Below are 15791 nucleotides of genomic sequence, written 5' to 3' on the forward strand. Positions count from 1 at the left end.
CATGTGATAGAATATCAGATTGACAGTAGTCTCAACATTTCACACCATCCTTCTCTTGTTCCCTTCAAGAACTAAGACTTATTGATCATGTGTATTTTTTCCTAAAACAAATCATTGCAGAGTGAAATCAGTATCTATCTCTTCAGCTAGTATATGTGATTTGGGATATTAATAGGGGTAGATGTTCATATTTTCCTGATACAAACTTGAGGTGTTAACCAGTTTTACATCTTCATTGAGAAAGGTTTGTTTACAATAAGTGAAATTTTGTGTTTAAAAAATAAACATGATTGATACATCTCTCTATTTATCTTGTGTTTCTCTTGTATAATTCTAATATAGAGAAAGCATACAATTGGCCATGTTGAGCACTGAGTAAAATAATTTTGTTTATGCTGTAATCCTTGGTGTGGTAAGCCTGAGTCAGAACTTGAAGTTTTGACAAAGAAAGGAGTAATCCCTCAAACTAACACTGTGTGATTTCATATTTGTTGTGGTCATTAGATATCACTGCACAGAAAAAGGGGTCCAAATATTCTATAAGAAATATGCCTCCCCAACCAAGCATGGCTTTCTGGGTGTTGGTGTGATTGAGAAACCATTACACTGTGTGTGGTGCATTGTGAAAGATCACAGTAAGAGGCAGCTTTACGACAGCTCAGTGAAAACAGTGAAGATACATCAGCAACTGGGAAATGGCATTGAGCTTGGTAAGTTGCTACTAATCCTGAGATAGCAAAATAACATCATTTGATAAATGTAAATTCAAGAAAAAAAAATGTTGGAAAGAAATCATGCAATTACTTTTATTGCTTCACGTCTCCTAAATTTGGTTGTTTTGAGAAATGTGGGAAAGCAGGTGTATTGAGTTGATCATATCTGCCAATTTTATCATTTTCGAACTCTTTTACTTGAACATCAAATCTGGGGCTTATGATACCTAGTCTCCCACCTCTGTGGTCATCAATAATCTCAAACTCTCCCGTGTAGCTACACTGCATTACAGTCAGGAATCTCACAATCACTTTGGAGCATAGCCAGATGAGGGGTTGGTGACGATTCGCCACGGCACATTCGCCGCCGATGATTAGCCACTGCTGGTTCGCCACCAGCGTTTCTCCACTGGGATCGTTTGACCTCTGGAGACTATTCGCCACCAGAAATATATATACATGTACTGATTGTTTTCCCTCCCGCCTGTTCTTTCCTACTTCTCAGTCCCCTTTATTTATACAACTACATATTGATAAAAAAAAGAGGTGAAATAAATATCATTTTATTGGTTTATACATAAAAATGAATTACAAACACTTGTGGTGGCAAATCGTCCTCAGTGGCCAATAGGTGGTGGCTAAGGGTCCTCGGCGGTGAAAGGACAGTGGCTAATCGGTGGCGGCCCTACCAGATGAGAACCTGGCGTTTTCCACATTTCTCAGCATTGTTGATAGTGGTAAGGGCATTAGTGAGGACATTCATATTCACCATGATGACACTTGATCAATATGCTCTGGCATTCCTACCCCAGTGTGACAGTAAGGATTTCCAAAACACTTGGCTGCACTATCCCAGATTACAGTACACTCTGCATATCTCAATATATAACTTCCTGCAATGTGTATTTTAAGGATAAGTAAATAATGTGAATAAACCCCACATTCTCTGGATGTTTGTATAGTGGTTGCATTATAGAAAACCACTGGAGAATTTGCCAGGGATATGTAAATAAGTAGTCATTTTTCAGTCCTGTTACATTTTTGCACATTCTTCTATTTTGATGGCTAATACATGGGAGCAGAGTGACCTTCACTCCTGCTCACCTTTACACTGGTTATGAGAACGCAAATAGAGTAGATAAAGTTAAGATAGATTAAGATATTCAAAATTGAACAAAGGCAAAATGGGAATTTTTTTCATGTTACAAACAATGATGAACAACAAAGGGAAATCATGTTTAACTCACTTAATGGAGTTTTTTGTTGAAGTAACAGAGTGGATTGATGAGAGTGGATTGTGTTGTCACTGTTGTATATGTGAAGCTTCAAGAAGTGTTTTATAAAGGACCTCAGAGAAATCTGAAGGTCATGGAACGAGGGATGCAGTGACAACATTAGCACAGAGTTAGCTAAATGGCAAAAAAACGTAGTGACGATGTGGGTTCCAGTACTGTTATAGCAAGGTTTGTGATTAGGACACTGCTCTTCCTTTATCCTTGGCTATACAGGACAGAATCTAATAGACTTTTCAAAGGAAACAAATCTAAATGCAGTAAACAGCAAGGACATACATAGGAGCAAGAATAGGTCATTAGGCACCTTGAATGCTCCCCAACATTTTATATAATTACAACTGATCTTCTCAGGCTCCTTTCATGCCACTCCTCAAAATTCTCAGCTCTTGATATTTCAAAGATCAACCTTTCTTTTTTATCCTCTTTAAGTGGTTTCATTGATCTAGCCTCCATAATTCTCTGGTTTCAAACATTCACAGCTCTCTAGGAGAAATTCCTTTGTATCTCTGACTTAAATGAGTATCTCCTTATTCTATGTCCCCTACTTTGCCCACGAGTGGAAGCATTTCTCAACATCTACCTTGTCAAATCCCTCCAGAATCTTGGATATTTTAATAAGATCACTCATCATTCTTCTAAACTCTAATGAATAAAGGCCTAACCTGCTCAGCTCTTTGTGATAAGTCAACTCCTTCGTCCCAGGAATCAGCCTCATGAATCTCTTTCGAACTGCCTCCCATGTCAATACATTATTTTTTAAATATAGGGAATAAAACTGGACACAGTACTGCAGGTGCAGCTTTACAAACACCCTGCTTTTATTTCTGTGGCGGAGAGAGGTGGTGTTTAAAGGCCAAAGTTCAATTTGACACCTTGATTTCTTGCTGCACCTGCAGGCATACCTTTTATTTCACGCACGACAACCAGATCCCTCAGCGCTGTAACTTTGGAATCTCTCTTAAATAATAGTCTGCCTTTTGACTCTTCTGACCAGAGACCTGGGGATGAATGTTTTGAATGTTATTGATCAGGCTTATAAAAATATTTTGAGGCTCCTTGGCTTTGTGAACAGATATATTAGAACACAAAAGCAAAGAGCTCATGCTAATCTTTATAAACCATTGGAGGACTGAGAACATTCCTGGGTACTGCACTTTAGGAATGGTAGGCAGAAGTGGGCACTGCAGATGCTGGAGATTAGAGTCAAGATTAGAGTGGTGCTGGAAAAGCACAGCGGTCAGGCAACATCTGAGGAACAGAAAAAAATTGATGTTTCGGGCAAAAGCCCTTCATCCACTTTATACCATCCTGATCATGTAGTTTGTGCTGTCCATGTAGCACCGTGATCCTGGAGGAACACTGTCTCGTTGTTACTATATCAGTTGTATATGGTAGAAATGACAAATAAAAAGCAACTCTACTTTTAAGAGTTTGAACTTTAAAATAGTGGTAAATTTTAAATTGGTTACATATATGAAGATTTTTTTAATAACTAGGTCAGATAATCCTGCAAGTGACCTAATACAGTATGTATCACTGCCTAGAGTACTAATGAAAAATTGTTTTATTATGGTAGTTTACAACAGGTGGATTTGTACTTGGTTGAGGATTATTCTAGTTTAGGAAACCAGGGCAGTTTGGAGGAGACCTGAGTCGAATCAGAACAAGTACTGTTTTTCTCCTCACAGTACCTAAAGAGTTCAGTTTGTGCAACTTACAGCCCAGGAGAGATTTGTTAGAAATCTGAGAGTTATGAGAAAATCCAAGATTTCAGTTTTGAGATTATTCAGGTAAAAAGACTACATAGTTCCCAGGAAAAAAATCAGATTTGGTAGAGGGATAATATCTCTGGATTTGAGACTTTGTTTTGCTGTGTTTTAAGATATTCCAAACTGTGTTCTATAATTGGTTGTTTTTTGCTTTTGTGTAATGAACTTCTGTCCCCTTGTTAAAGAAACTCTGTAGCCTCCTGTGATTATTTCAGTGACTGATAACCATAATAACTAAGATAAAAGAACATGATCCATTCAAGTCGGTTTTCATTCTGGGATATGTACTACTGTACATTAGCCAGAATGTAATGAAAAAGGATAAAAAAATTTAGAGCAAATTGTTGTTAAATGGAATGTAGTTCTTCAAAGAACCAGATTCCATAGTTATATTCAAGAGAATTTGTTGAATGTTTTGAGGCATATGGGGGTGGGAATAATTTTCAATGAATTCAATTTCAATGAGCCGACAAAGACACGACATGCTGAATGGATTCCTGTGTTGGAATCAGACAGGAGACTTGTTCTTCAGTAGGTGAAGTTGATGCAGTTCAGAGTCTCAATATGCAGATTATGTATTTATATTAATTCATTAAAAAAAGTCAGCAACTTTTTTTGACAATTCAGTCTCAATTTGCATCATACATTGCTTTAAATATAAGTGTTGAATGTTTCACTGAAAATTTATGCTACCTTATTTGATTATCTTTCCTCAAGTTTATCTTGTGAATGACACCTCTGTGTGCTACCTCAGTCAGCCTCGGGATTTCTGCTGCATCAGTGTGGAGGCAAAAGAGGTAAGGCAGTTCCTTTTCAGGTGGATTCTTGTTAGGGCAATGGATATGTTGCATTATTTGATTGACAACTACTATCTTTGTCTATGACTGGCATTTATAAAGAGAAAACAAGAAATGGCAGAGAAGCTCAATACTTTGTTTTCACCGAGGAACATACTAATTCTATTTTCCTTTGATTTCTGGTAAGAAGATTGTACAGGAGAAATTAATGGGGCTGAAAGTTGATAAATCCTGACAACCTGATGTTGAAAGAGGTGGCTGTAGTGATTAGATAGGTTCTAGAGTACTTCCTGTGGACTGAAACATAGTACATGTCACCCCATCCTCAAGAAGCAACCAAGAAGGAAAGCAGGAAAGTATAGACCTATTGGCCTTACAAACGTTGTGGGGAGAATCAATTATAATGAATGGATAAATAGATACTCAGATAATAATTGGCAATAACATGGATTTACAATTGTGAAATACTGTTTGACAAACCTTTGGAGCTTTTATGAACAAAATCGATAGCCAATGGACATAGTAAGACCAATAAGAAAAAGGAAAAAGGTAGGCTGTTTGGGACCACAAGCACACCATTTACAGGATCATGGCTGATGTGATATTCCTCACATCTACTTTCCTGCCTTTTCCCCATAACATTTGAGATAGATCCTAAATCAGCCTTAAATATACACAAGGACTCTGCTCCCACAGCGCTCTGTGGTAAGAAGTTTCAAAGACTTTCAACCCTCTGAGAAGAAATTCCTCCTCAACTCAGTCTTAAATTGGCATCCCTTTATTCTGAGACTGTTCCTGAGGGAAACACCCTCTCATATGGCACTATGTCTGAGATGATGATAGTCCTTTTGTTACTCAGAAGGTTGTGACTCTTTGGAATTTTCTACCACAAAGGGCTGTGAAAGCTCAGTCCTTAGGTAGATTGATGGATTTCTGATACTAGTGGCATGCAGGGTCATGGGGTGGAATGAATAATAAACATTGAAGTGTTTAATCAGCCATGATCCTATTGAATAGCCTCTGTGCCTCTGACTTTTGCTTGCAGGATCACAAGAAAAGGCTGTTCACGTTCTATTTTAGTCTCTTTAGTTAAAGGATATAATTGCATTAGAAGCAATTCAGAGGAAGTTCAAATGACTGTTTCCTGGAATGAGAGTGGGTTATCCATTTGGCCTGTTTGAGAGTAAAAGAATGAGAAGTAATCTTATTGAAATGTAAGATTCTGAGGGGACTTGACAGAATGGATGTCTATGCTTGTGAGAGATTAGAAACTGAGGGGAGCACAAATTTAAAAATGAGGTCTCCATTTAAAATGGAGTTGTAGAGAATTGTTTGCCTGTAGAAGTAGAAGGGTCAGATTCCTGAAGGACCAGGGTGTTGAGGCTACAATTAGATTAGCCATGATCTAGCCTCCTAATCTATATGTTCATTTGTATATAAATCACCTTAAGTTCCATTGCCCACTCATTTTTTAGATCCACTTTAATTTCTTTTTAAGAGATGACAACTGAGATAGCTGTTTATCATCCTAAGCTTCATTCCCTATGACACAACAGTAATGGTCTGCAAAGTGTGTGGATATGTAATACAGAACTCCGGATGCTTGATGTGACTTCTTTCACAAAATCCAAAGTCCTTGACAGCCAATAAATTACTTTTCTAATGTGCATTCTACTGATAGCAACTCCAAGTCAGTCAGGTAGTCTTGTAGTGTGGTGTCGAGTCCATTTCATACTTACTGGCCTACTGCAGAAAGCTATAGTCACTCCTATAAACAGATCCTGTATCTCTACCAGAAGAGCTTAGTAGGTAGGTTCAGAGATGGCAACATTTGTTCTCCAAACAGGCTAATGTGAACTTATTTAGCTGCAGGTATGTTGCTCTAGCTTTTCAGAAGGCAGAGCATACATTCTAAGAAGAGATCAATTTGTAGACCATGTTGACAGGATCCACATTTTCAGTAACATTACTTTGCCTTCATGGTGCCCACATTTCTCTCACATCCCAATAAGTTGGTAGGGGAGTGAAAGCTCCATTTGTTAATGGAAAGATAATGGTTTGGCAGTGAGAACAGACTTTACTCTCATTTACAGTGAAGTTTGTTATAGTATGAACCCATCTTTCTTTCACCAGGATCAGCAGTACATTCTTGCAATGCAATCAATATATGAGGAATCAATGCCTCGGCCTGTGAAGGATTTGGTACGAGGGGAAATGATGCCGAGTGGTTGGATTTTGCAGCCTGACACACAGAATGGAAAGGAAATAACTAGACTTATCTACTTGACTCAGGTAACAATTATGCATTACAACTAAATTAGTTTGTAAAAATGTTGAATAAAGCTGATATTGTTCTTCCTCTCTGATTTTAAAGGTTGACCTTGGTGCTCCTGCTCTCCCTGCCAGACTGTTGGGGTCAGTTGCTAAGCGACAGCCTTTGTGCATTGCCAACCTAGCCAGTTTGTTCTCCATTTGATTTATTGTTGTGTAAAGACTGCATCGGTGCAGCCTCCTCCCTGCTGCATTACTAATCTAATCAGATTTGGCATTCAAAAACTTGTTACCTGTCTAACTTAAAATCAGTAATATTGAAGGTTGTGTTTAATATATTTGGTTTTGTACAGATTTTTGTATTTTAAACAATGTTACTGCAGTTGCTAGGTCAATCCTTGTGAAAGCTCAAGACAATCCTTCCTTCGGGACAAAACACTCAGTGGCTGTTCTGGGTTTTCTATTAAATGTACAGTTAAGATTTTTATTTTTGTATGCAAAATTCCAATTGTACTTATTTATATATGTTATTTTATACAATCAATTCTGAAATATAATTGTCAGATTCCATGGAATTAAGTAATTTGGATGGTCATTAAATGCTTTGATTTGTAAAATATTGTCATTATTAGATACGCCATTCTCCTAGCATGAAGCCAATAAAAAAAACCATAAAAATAATTTCAACACAAGGTCTACATACTGCATGATCACTTCTTTATTGTGGTTGGAAACAGAGGACAAGTTCAGTACTGTCTTTCACATTGTTGGATGGAGCAGGAGCTAGGCTGCATTTCCTGCCCTTGTCCCCTATTATAACTGGACCAGAGATTTGAAGGATGCTGTGCTCCAGCTTGACCTTCCTAATGCATGTATCTTACACTCTCAAAGCATCAGAATAATTTAATATAAAATACAGCATCATAGCTCTCCAACAATATTTAACTTAAAATCAAAAGCACTTAAATGGGCACATAAGTGAGGTGCTGACATAATGAAGCTTGGAATTCCTGTTTGGCCCAATAAATGAGACAGATTGCACTTTATAAACAAGCTTTTGTTGTTTTTTTCTCTGTAGCCCATCTTTCAGCATAGGATTTTAAGAATACTGAATTCATAGTTACTTCCTAGTTTATTTCAGTGTCAATTCTTTAACTTGAGTGCTCGCCCTGATCCTCTAGTGATGGTATCATTCTGAAATGGATCTCTAAATACTTATTATTGCTTTGTTTAATACACACAAATTGTTTGTAAAATCAGTCAGGATTGTCAGTTCTTCATTAATTATAGCCAAATTGAAAAATTTTTAGGAATAGTCCAATGTGAACTACATTAAATATTCACAAGTGAATATTTTATTAAATTTAGCAGCATCAGTAAAACATATAAAATATCCTTGCCCACCCCAAATGAATTGCACTTATGAATTGCAAAATACTGAGGCTAGGTGTTTTTTGTAGAAGTCAATCTAAGCCCTGCTATTTTACTTGGTAATGAATTTGGCATCTGGTCTTCCATTTTATCCATCTTTGCCAGTTCTGAACAGATCCCAAATACGGATTCTATCACAAGAACGAAATCCTGAAAGGGACAAAAGAATTAGTTTTAAAAAATTTCTACTGTTTTCAAACCAACATGTATAAGAGCTGAGATAATACCTCCATTAAGAGAAAGCTTTGATTGAACAGAATGATTCAAGCTCCATTACCTCAGGCCAAGGCTGCCATGAAAGGTCCCTCCAGCAACTCTCTATTTCTGACGGCTTCATCAGCCCCTGCTCAGTAAGGCCACGAATTAGAAAGGAGAGTTCATTCCAACATAACTGGGGAGGAGCAGGAAAAGAAACTGGTCATAAAGGATAACATGAGAAATTTTAGTGTTCCCAGTTGTCATTTCCTCTTAATTATAAAATAATATATTCCAAATTGTAAAATTTCCTTTTACCCATTTTTTTAAATAGGTCGACACCGTTGCTATGAAATATTTACAAGGGCTGATTCCTTGGCATATTGCAAGATGCTTTCCTACATGAATTGTGATTTATTGAGGGTAAATTTTTTTAAATTTCAGTTAGCCTGACCTTATTGATTTTACAAGCTCAACAAAGAAATCAAGAGGAAATACTAAATTCACTTTTAGGGCTTACTGTTCTGCATTCCTGTTTGTTGGAATGGAGGAATCTAGTCAACTTCACAACAATCTTTATTTCTAGGACATTTAAATTAAAATAGGCATATAAGAAAAGCCACTTGATTATTGTCTTATGTAAGTTAACCAAAATTTTAGGAACAGCAGCAAGGAGGCCACCCTTATTCATCCCATGGTGTAATCCAGTCAATTGCATTCAGTCCTCTCCCAGTTAGTTTCCAACTGTCTATCCAATTTCTCTTTTTAATCATTGGTTATCACCACTTCCAACCCCTTGTAACTAGCAAGAACCAGATCATTACCATTCACATTCCCCTCCATCTCTTATCCAAAATCTTAAAACTTTATAGAACAAAGAGGAACCAAGAAAATTTACAGTCCAGGAACAGACCCTTTGGCACTCCAAGCCTGAGCCAATCCAAATCCACTGTCTAAACCTGTCGCCCAATTCCTAAGCATCTGTATTCCTCTGCTCCCCACCAACTCGTGCATCTGCCGTGCCTGCCTCTACCACCTCTGCTGGCAACACATGCCAGGCACCTACCACCCCCTGCTGCATGTATCTCCCTTAAACTTTTCACCTCTCACTTTGAAAGTGTGCCCTCTCGTTACTGAATCCTTCACCCTGTGAAAAAGCTTCTGTCTATACTCTTTATGATTTTGTAGACTTAATCAGATCTCTCTCTCCCCCCCCCATAATATCCTTTTTTCTAATGAAAACAATCCTAACCTAACCTACTCAACCTCTCTTCTTGGAAGGCAACATCCCTGTAAATCTTCTCTGTACCCTCTCTGAAGCATCCACACCCTTTTGGTAATGTGGTGACCAGGACTGTACACGATATTCTAAATGCAATGTCGAACCAATGTCTTGTACAATTTTTATATGACCTGCCAGCTAATACACTCAATACCCGATCTGATGAAGGCAAGCATACCGTATGTTTTCCTGACCACTCTGTGCAGCAACCGTCAGGGTACAATGGACCCGCCCTCCCAGATCTCTCTGCTCATCAGCTTTTCTCAAGGCTCTTCCGTTTACAGTACCTTTCACTCTAGAATTAGACTTCCCAACATGCATCACTTCATATGTGCCTGGATTGAACTCCATCTGCCTGTTCTCCGCCCAACTCTCCAGTCTATCTATAGTCTCCTGTATTCTTTGACAGTCCCCTATGCTTTCTGCTACTCCACCAATCTTCATGTCAGCTGCAAACTTGATCATACCAACAGTGCCCTCTTTCAGATGATTTATGTACATCACAAGCAACAGTGATTCCTGTGGAACACCACTGGTCACTTTTCTCCATTTCGAGAAACTCCTTCAACTACTTGTCTCCTGTTGCTCAACCAGTTCTTTATCCACCTAGCTAGAATACCCTGCACACCATGTGACTTCACTTTCTCCTTTAGTTTACCATGGGGAACCTTATCAAACACCTTAAAGTATATGACATTTACAGCCCTTCCTTCATCTATCAATTTGATCACTTCCTCAAAGAACTCTATTAAGTTGGAAAGTCATGATCTCGCGCGCTAAAAACCATGTTGCCTATCACTGATAAGCCCATTCTTTTCCAAATATAAATAGATTTTATCCCTGAGTACCTTCTCCAGCCTCTTTGCCACCACTGACATCAGGCTCACTGGTCTGTAGCTATCTGGAATATCCCTCCCACCCTCCTTGAACAGGGGGACAACGTGAGCAACCCTCCAGTCCTCCAGCACCTCACCTGTGTTTAAGGATGCTACAAAGATCAGGGCCCCAGCTATTTCCTCTCTTGCCTCTTTCAGCAATCTGGGATAGATCCGATCTGGTCCTGGAGATTTGTCCAACTTAATATCCTCTAGCTTACCCAACTTCCCTACTTATGTCAACTTTATCTATCAAATTGCCTCTCAATCTCCTTTATGCCAAGAAGAATAAAAGAACCAACTAAACTTACTTCATGAACCATTCAGGTAAATCTCTTCATCCTCTCAGGAATGTTTGTAACATTTCTAAAGTGACACTTCCCTCCTTTTGTACCCAGTGTCTCTGTTTAGAAGGTTGAGGATTCCATAAGCTTTGCTAACCATTCTCAACATATCCTTTCTTCTTCAAAGATCAACGCACATGAACTCTCGGGTCCCTCTGTTCCCAGAATGGTGCCATAAGTCAAGGTTGAATCTCCCCACCACTTCAGGCAAAATGTACACAGCTCACTTCTTTGTATTAAATTCCATCTAGATTTTGCTTGCATACCTATATCCTGTTGCAGGCAATTTGCATCAACTTCTGTTTACCATTTTTCCAAATTTAGGAAAGATTTATCTTCATTAGTCTTCTTGACAATTGCATTGTGGTAATTAGGGTCCCAAATTAACATTAGATTTTAAAACAACTAATTGATGCTTCCTAGGCTCAGACATTTCTCTTTAGAGTCAAAATGTGTGGCGCTGGAAAAGCACAGCCGGTCAGGCAGCATGCAATAAGCAGGAGAGTTGACATTTCAAGCATAATCTCTTCATCAGGAATATTCCTAATGAAGAGCTTACGCTTGAAATGTCGACTCTCTTGTTCCTCGGAAACTGCCTGACTGGCTTTGCTTTTCCAGCATTGCACTTTTTGACTCTGATTTCCAGCATCTGCAGTTCTCACTTTTTTAGATTACTTACAATGTGGAAACAGGCCCTTCGGCCCAACAAGTCCACACCGACCCGCCGAAGCGCAATCCACCCATACCCCTACATTTACCCCTTACCTAACACTATGGGAATTTAGCATGGCCAATTCACCTGACCTGCACATCTTTGGACTGTGGGAGGAAACCGGAGCACCCGGAGGAAACCCACGCAGACACGGGGAGAACGTGCAAACTCCACACAGTCAGTTGCCAGAGACCCGGGAATTGAACCCGGGTCTCTGGCGCTGTGAGGCAGCAGTGCTAACCACTGTGCCACCGTGCCGCCCACTTTCTTCTGGATTTCTCTTCAGCTCAAGTTGCTTTTATGAAATTGTAGTTGTTTACCAGGCATTTTGTTTTTTTTTTTACACGAAGTAAGGATTTCCTACTTCCCACAGGAATCATATTCTTAAATTTCTGTTTATTTAAGGGCCTTTAAAAATCATACCTTAAATTGAAATGACTAAATTCCTACATTGGTCAATGAAATAACTTCTAAAATATCATACAAAATTATAAATTTGGAGCAACTGCAGGTCACTCAACCCATCAAGTTTGCTCTACCATTCAATAAAACCGTGGCTTTATTTCACATTCCCATGTACCATTTCACATGTTTATCAAGAATCTGTCATTGCCTTAAAAACGTTCACAGACTTCATCTCTTATAGAAGAGAATTCCAAAACACACTGCCAGATGCAAACAGCCGCAGGGAATTACTGCATGGTCCTACTTCAAAGCAAGCTAAAAGAACACCTGTTCAAGTTGTGGAAGAGTAATGATGTTCCTGTGATGGAACTGACCCTCATATGAGTCTGTGTGTAAAAGATGCACACAGTGATGTCCTTTAAAACCCTATCATGTCTGGTTCTACACAATATAAATTGGCCAAACAAATTGTTACAACCAGTTGAGTTTTGTTTTAACATACATGTTGAAGGACCTACATAGCAATTGCAGTTTCCTGATTGTGATTGTTTATTATTGCTATCCAAATAAAAGTATCCTGTTAAGGAAGCCATTTGGACCACATCATTATGTCATGACAATTGAGACGTGATACCATTGTCTGAATCTGAGTCGAAAGTGTCACGCTGGAAAAAGTACAGCAGGTCAGGCAGCATCCGAGGAGCAGAATAGATGTTCCTGATGAAGGGCTCATGGTTGAAATGTTGATTCTCCTGCTCCCTGGATGCTGCCTGACCGGCTGTGCTTTTCCAGCACCACACTCTCGACTCTGATCTCCAGCATCTGTAGTCCTTACTTTCTCCCATTGTCTGAATCTGTATTTATTGAACTCTGCAATTCATGCAGTTAAGTTCCATTTTAATACCCAGGCCTCACTAACATCTTAGTTTCTAAAAAAAATACATTTCCAATGGAATGACCTCTAATCACCTAGCCCTTACACATTATATATTTGCTATATTTCAATCTGCGGCCTCACGTAAGAATTTCCTTCCTCACCTGCACACACATTCCCTTTCCTCAACTCATTGTAGTTGAGTAATCTGCTGATTTATTCTCTCTAATGGCCCAAGCCATTTTTTCATCCTGGAAGCTTGAGGCTCGAATAGAAAAATAGCACAGAACAGGCCCTTCGGCCCACGATGTTGTGCCGAACATTTGTCCTAGCGTAAGCACCCATCCATGTACCTATCCAATTGCCGCTTAAAGGTCGCCAATGATTCTGACTCTGCCAGTCCCACAGGCAGCGCGCATTCCATGCCCCCACCACTCTCTGGGTAAAGAACCTACCCCTGACATCCCCCCTATAAGGTGTCACAAAAATTGGTTCAAAGGTGAAGCTTGCTGTTTCATGCTGCTACTATTCAGGACCAACACAAGTGGTGTTCGCCACTAACAAGATGCTGTTGTCAAGTCAAAAAAACGATCTGCCTATCACACAAACGAGTAACGTAGCACAAGAATTTTAGTGCTACTGCAATGCCAGCTCTGTCGGCAGTACTTCCCAACAACTGGCTATTAGTATTAAATAGATCTAGGTTGTTCCTTCAATAGATAGTGTACTAACTGTTCTCAGTCAGTCCGTGCTTACAGACTCAACAAGGCATCCACCATTAGATTTGATTCCCAGAATGGAGAGGATTTGCTAAACAATCCCAATTATGCTAAGAATTAAATCAAATTAAAGTACTTTAATGTAGGAGGCTGTGTGGCTCACTTGAGTGCAAAAAGCCATGTATATTCATACAGAGGACCCTTTTCTATGTAAATATAGAACATGTTCACGTCTTGCACCATTTTACAAGTCAAAAGCTTGGAGACAGCTATTTATAGGGACAATACCTATGACAATGCCTTGCCCAGACTGAATTGCTTCATTTGAATTTAAACAAAAGCAACATTTAACTGTTTCCTAATATATTCTTTATAGCAACACCTCCATCAATTATAGTCTCCTTGTCAAACCATCACTTTTTTTTCACATGAAGTATAAGTTGCTGTTCCCTTTGAGATTTGGTATTAGAAACATAGAAAATAGTTGCCAGAGTAGGCCATTCGACCCTTCGAGCACATCATTTTTCCCTGATGAGTACAAGAATAAAAGCTTTGAGATCATGTTCTTCTTTCATCAATACTCAAATATTCCTTGCTCAACAGTTACACAGGGAACATATTACAGATGTTTAACTTGAGTTCACGTTGCTGAAAATGTGTTGCTGGAACAGCGCAGCAGGTCAGGCAGCATCCAGGGAACAGGAGAATCGACGTTTCGGGCATAAGCCCTTAGAAGGGCTTATGCCCGAAACGTCGATTCTCCTGTTCCCTGGATGCTGCCTGACCTGCTGCGCTTTTCCAGCAACACATTTTCAGCTCTGATCTCCAGCATCTGCAGACCTCACTTTCTCCTTGAGTTCACGTTGCCACATCCAGCAAAGTCAATGCCTCATGCTGAAGATCCTGAACCCCAGCGGGGCCTCTCGGTTCCACGATCAGTCAATAAGCATTCATAATTGATCTTGCTGTTGAAGACTTCACTCGTTATTTCTTCATACGGCTGGGTGCATTGCGTCTGGAAACACAAGTTGAGCACTTCCATATTCCTTGGATGAGCTACACACACAGCCTAATACAAAGGCATTTTTATACTTTTCTTAAAGCAGGGTACATAGCATGATCGCACAGTATATTCAAACAATTACCAATCAATACTTGGTATTGCTTCATTGGCAGTTACTTGGTCCAATGATATTAACTGGTAAACAATTTATGTCCCAACGCTCAAGTCACTTTTCTCTCATGACACAGCCGCTACACCTGCACCCGAAGGTCAGCCAGAATGGTTAGTACTTTATTATCTTGTCGAGTTACTTTTGTATCCTATAGGGCACATTGTCTGCTAATCTCTTTTTGTAGCAGTCTGTGGTTAGTTATTTATGCAACTTTAGCAGAATTAGCAGTTAGCAGCTTAGAAGCCATTTTGTCATGCTAACTTGCATCGAGAAGCCATCTTGTTGCGGCCTAAGTTACCAAGAGCATCCGTCAGGTGGTTGTTCCTAACTGCAACTAGTCACACAGGTGCAGGTCATGAGCCTCCATGTCCTAGCTCCGCCTAATTCAGATTTCAGACGACTCTCACTGCCACTAATCAACAGAATTGAGCAAACCCATGACTTGAGAATCTGTCTCCAAAAATAATTAGCAGCCTGAAGTTCAAAATGAGACAACTGGAAAAGAGTCATACAGAATGTCATTGTATTTCAAAAGCACTTAAAAGTTACCTTCCGATTTCTTGTCTCTATTGTATAGGAAATGTTCTTCTCACTAAATATTAGTTGAAAAGGTATAGGCACACAGAATTCATCCTTCCACAAAGTGAGGAGGAAACTAAGCAAATGCTGGATAGACTTGCAAAAAGAAGCCTGGTCTCTGGAATCCTTCTTCATATTACGGTTAGAGAGTGGAACTTCTCCTCCAACTGTGGAAAAAAAACAGGTGAGACTGCAGTTGTGTAGAGTTGAAGGTATTGCAAAGTAAGAGTAATCTAATCTAATCTACTGCTGAAAGTTTCCTTTATGCCACATGTACATTAAAAATCATGATGTAAACATATTACAACATGAGCAAAGAAACCTGCCATAACTGACAAAAGTTAGCTCCCCAAAC

At 39.2% G+C, this 15791-nt stretch overlaps 2 protein-coding genes across 4 annotated transcripts in view; one reads left to right on the forward strand and one right to left on the reverse strand.

The window, feature by feature from the left end:
- The window catches only part of stard9 (StAR-related lipid transfer (START) domain containing 9), a 299291-nt gene extending 291768 nt beyond the window's left edge, over positions 1–7523 (forward strand). For both annotated transcript variants that reach the window (XM_043698518.2, XM_087990203.1), the window contains 4 exons: positions 505–710; positions 4495–4574; positions 6708–6866; positions 6949–7523. In XM_043698518.2, coding sequence (XP_043554453.2) covers positions 505–710; positions 4495–4574; positions 6708–6866; positions 6949–7050 — 547 coding nt within the window. In that variant the 3' untranslated portion in view covers positions 7051–7523. The remainder of the gene's footprint in view (positions 1–504; positions 711–4494; positions 4575–6707; positions 6867–6948) is intronic.
- Positions 7524–7545: 22 nt separating this feature from the next.
- cdan1 (codanin 1) overlaps positions 7546–15791 on the reverse strand; it is a 130406-nt gene continuing 122160 nt past the window's right edge. For both annotated transcript variants that reach the window (XM_043698388.2, XM_043698387.2), the window contains 3 exons: positions 15407–15603; positions 8554–8667; positions 7546–8426 (listed from right to left, as the gene is read on the reverse strand). In XM_043698388.2, coding sequence (XP_043554323.2) covers positions 8289–8426; positions 8554–8667; positions 15407–15603 — 449 coding nt within the window. In that variant the 3' untranslated portion in view covers positions 7546–8288. The remainder of the gene's footprint in view (positions 8427–8553; positions 8668–15406; positions 15604–15791) is intronic.

This window comes from Chiloscyllium plagiosum, unplaced genomic scaffold (assembly GCF_037043375.1).
Source record: "Chiloscyllium plagiosum isolate Xiang-an unplaced genomic scaffold, Cpla_swu_hap1 HiC_scaffold_8, whole genome shotgun sequence".
NCBI classification, from domain to species: Eukaryota; Metazoa; Chordata; class Chondrichthyes; order Orectolobiformes; family Hemiscylliidae; genus Chiloscyllium; species Chiloscyllium plagiosum.